Source organism: Anticarsia gemmatalis, chromosome W (assembly GCF_050436995.1).
Source record: "Anticarsia gemmatalis isolate Benzon Research Colony breed Stoneville strain chromosome W, ilAntGemm2 primary, whole genome shotgun sequence".
NCBI lineage: Eukaryota > Metazoa > Arthropoda > Insecta > Lepidoptera > Erebidae > Anticarsia > Anticarsia gemmatalis.
In genome coordinates, this window is record NC_134775.1 from 14,325,708 (window position 1) to 14,328,709 (window position 3,002).

Genomic DNA, 3,002 nt, shown 5'->3' on the forward strand with positions numbered 1-3,002 from the left:
ACTAACAACGTCTTTACACTGGCGCGTTACGTCATGCCGGCGACGGCTGCACTTGCTGATGACAGGATTCCACGTAGATGATAAACGGTATCCATCTTCACGGTTGAAATTAGAGTGTTTTTTGATTTCAACCGCTTCTCGTACTATCCTGGAGTAATAGTGACGATCTGTGGAGAGGACCCGGGGTTGATGTAGTTCGATCCAGTGATTGGTTCCTGCTTCCAACAAGTGCTCAGCTATCGCGGATTTGTTGACTTGCCGGTTCTTGACAGCTGCGATATGTTCCTTGACCCTTTCAGCTATTGTTCTTTTGGTCTGTCCGATGTATGAACTACCGCAGCTACAATCCACCTTGTAAACGCCAGGTGTCTGAAGAGGAATTACATCCTTTGGCGTGCGCAAATGGTTAGCTACTTTGGAGAACGGACTATATACAGTCTTTATGGAGTATTTCTTCAGTACTGTTCCAACTTTATCCGTTACTCCTTTTATGTAGGGCATAAAAGCTGGTACTCTGCTAACACCAGTCTGACATTCTTGCCTCTTCAGACGTCGTTCGGTTCTCCTGTATCCGTTCCGCTTAAGTACCTCCTGAACGTGTGAGAGTTCACCGTCTAGGTGTTCAGGGTCACATAGGTCGTATGCTCTATTTGTTAGCGATGTCACGACGGATTGCAGGTGTCGCGGATGGTGATGCGAATCTGCGTGAAGATACCTATCGGTGTGTGTCGGTTTTCGGTAAACAGTGTGGCCCAAGGTACCATCTGTTCTCACCTTTACTTCGACATCGAGAAAGGCCAACGATCTGTCTGTCTCCATTTCATATGTGAAGTTGATATTAGGATGAATGGAGTTCAGGGTGTTCAACAGCCGTTCTACGTCCTGTTTATCTCCTCTCATGATACAATACACATCGTCAACATACCTTTTCCATAGCTTCACATTGTATGCCTGCATGTCTATGGATTGTTCGAAGTGTTCCATCCAGATGTTGGCCATAACCGGTGCCACTGGGCTACCCATGGCCACTCCGTCGGTCTGGAGGTAGTATTGTCCACGATAGAGAAAGTAGTTTCCTTCTAAGCAGTTCTTCAGTAAAACGACGTACTCACTAGACAGACCGGTTTCCCTCAACTTCATCTTGACGACATCAAGACAGTCCTGAATGGGAACGTTGGTGAACAGTGACTCCACATCAAAACTCACCAAAACCTCATCCGGTTCCACTCTCATGGTCTTGATGATATCAACAAAGTGACGTGAGTCTTTTACGAAGGATGCAGTCTTACCTGTTAACGGTTGCAACACTGACGCGATGTGTTTCGCCAAATCATAGGTGGGAGAATCGATTTGACTCACTATAGGGCGCAGCGGTACACTCTCCTTATGTACTTTTGGCAAACCGTATAACTTCGGCGGCTGAACGCACTTGGGTCTTGCGAGACGTTGAAACACATCCTCCGCGAAAAGGTCTTCATGGTCCCTGATGAGTGAACGTATACGTTTCGTCACTCTGGCAGTAGGGTTATATGACACTGGTTTGTAAACAGAAGTGTCACTCAACAGACTCCGTATTTTTCTGTCATAGTCCTCTAAGTCCATTACTACGGTGGCGTTTCCTTTATCAGCCTTAAGCACTATGACGTCACGATTAGCCCGTTATTAACGTCGGGTGAACATATAAGGTATTCTAACCTTTATTTTTCAATCGCGATTAAGACCCGTTACATTATAATATTATGTGTACAAGTCGCGACAGTTTAAAAAAAGGTATTGAAGGCGTTCGAGAAATCTACCAAAGCCATCACTGTGACCTTAGTGTCCTCCATGCCCGCCCTTATATCGCCAGTCACTTTGAGGAGTGCAGTTGTAGTGCTGTGACCTGGTCTGAATCCCGATTGCTTCGGATTGAGCAGATTATTTGTGAGTACAAATTGTAATAATTGCTTGTGTACACAGGCCTCCAGCACTTTGGATAGGAATGGGAGAATAGAAATGGGCCGAAAGTTAATAGGAAGTGTAGGGTTAGAGTTTTTGGGTAGAGGGATAACATGAGCTTTACGCCACTGGGATGGGAAGGAGCAAGATTCAAGTGAAAAATTTATAATGTGGGAAATGGCGGGGAGAAGAAAATCCAATACGGCGACGATCATGCGTCGACTGACGTTATCAGCGCCTACCGCATTGGATTTAATTGACAGGATTATCTTATGAATATCTTCCGAAGTCACTTGGGAAAAGGTGAAGGGATGAAGATTGGGTCGTGGCAATTTGTTTAGCATACGAACAGTCTCGCACTTGGTTTGGTGATCCAGTGGTAAAGAGGTGGAGAAATGTTGATTAAGGTCATCCAAACCTACTGTGCACTGTGAGTTGTTGCCCTGCCGTTTGCCAATACCCAGCGTTCCAAGGAACCTCCAGATATCAGCTGGGGAAGAAGAAGAGAGATTATTGAGAATGTGCTGGCGTTTGGCATTACGTATCATCTGATTGCACCGATTCCTTGCAACCTTAAACCGGACCCAGTGTTCGTCACAACGGTCTTTCTTAAATGTAATAAATGCCCTATTCCTACGCCTCATAGCCATACGAACTCCTCTGGTCATCCAGGGAGCGGGTGGACGTTTAAGCTTCACCTTTTTCACAGGTGCATGTGTGTCGTATAAACCGATAACAGCGTCGTTAAAAAGCGCAACCTTCTCATCGATCGTTGGTGCAGCTTTTAGTCGGTCCCAGTTTATCCTTGCTGCATCAAGACGTAAATTGTCAACGTCCATCCGCCCGAAACAACGCCTATACAGAACCTTAGGGGAGGATTTAGGAAGCTTTAGGATGTAGGAGGCGAAAATGAGGTCGTGGTGGGAGAAACCTGGAGCAGGGTATTGGCCAAAGGTTGAGACGAAGGAGGGAGTAGCGGTGAGCATTAAATCCAGCCAGGTTGCGTGTTGTGATGAGTGGCTTGCACAGGTAATATATGGAGACCGGCGGATTTAATGATTTCG

At 46.0% G+C, this 3,002-nt stretch overlaps 1 protein-coding gene across 1 annotated transcript; it reads right to left on the bottom strand.

The window, feature by feature from the left end:
- Positions 1–646: 646 nt before the first annotated feature.
- On the bottom strand, positions 647–1,602 carry LOC142986001 (uncharacterized). The gene is made up of 2 exons (XM_076134235.1): positions 926–1,602; positions 647–701 (listed from the first exon to the last, which is right to left on the bottom strand). Exons 1-2 carry the CDS (start codon positions 1,600–1,602, stop codon positions 647–649), a joined length of 732 nt encoding a protein of 243 aa, XP_075990350.1.
- Between the last annotated feature and the right edge of the window lie 1,400 nt (positions 1,603–3,002).

Excerpts from the sequence above, each read along its gene's own strand:
- LOC142986001 (XM_076134235.1), bottom strand. The coding sequence starts at position 1,602 with ATGGACTTAGAGGACTATGACAGAAAAATACGGAGTCTGTTGAGTGAC. Across the intron at positions 702-925 it reads AATGTGAAGCTATGGAAAAG|ATTCGCATCACCATCCGCGA; the intron begins GTATGTTGACGA and ends ATCTTCACGCAG.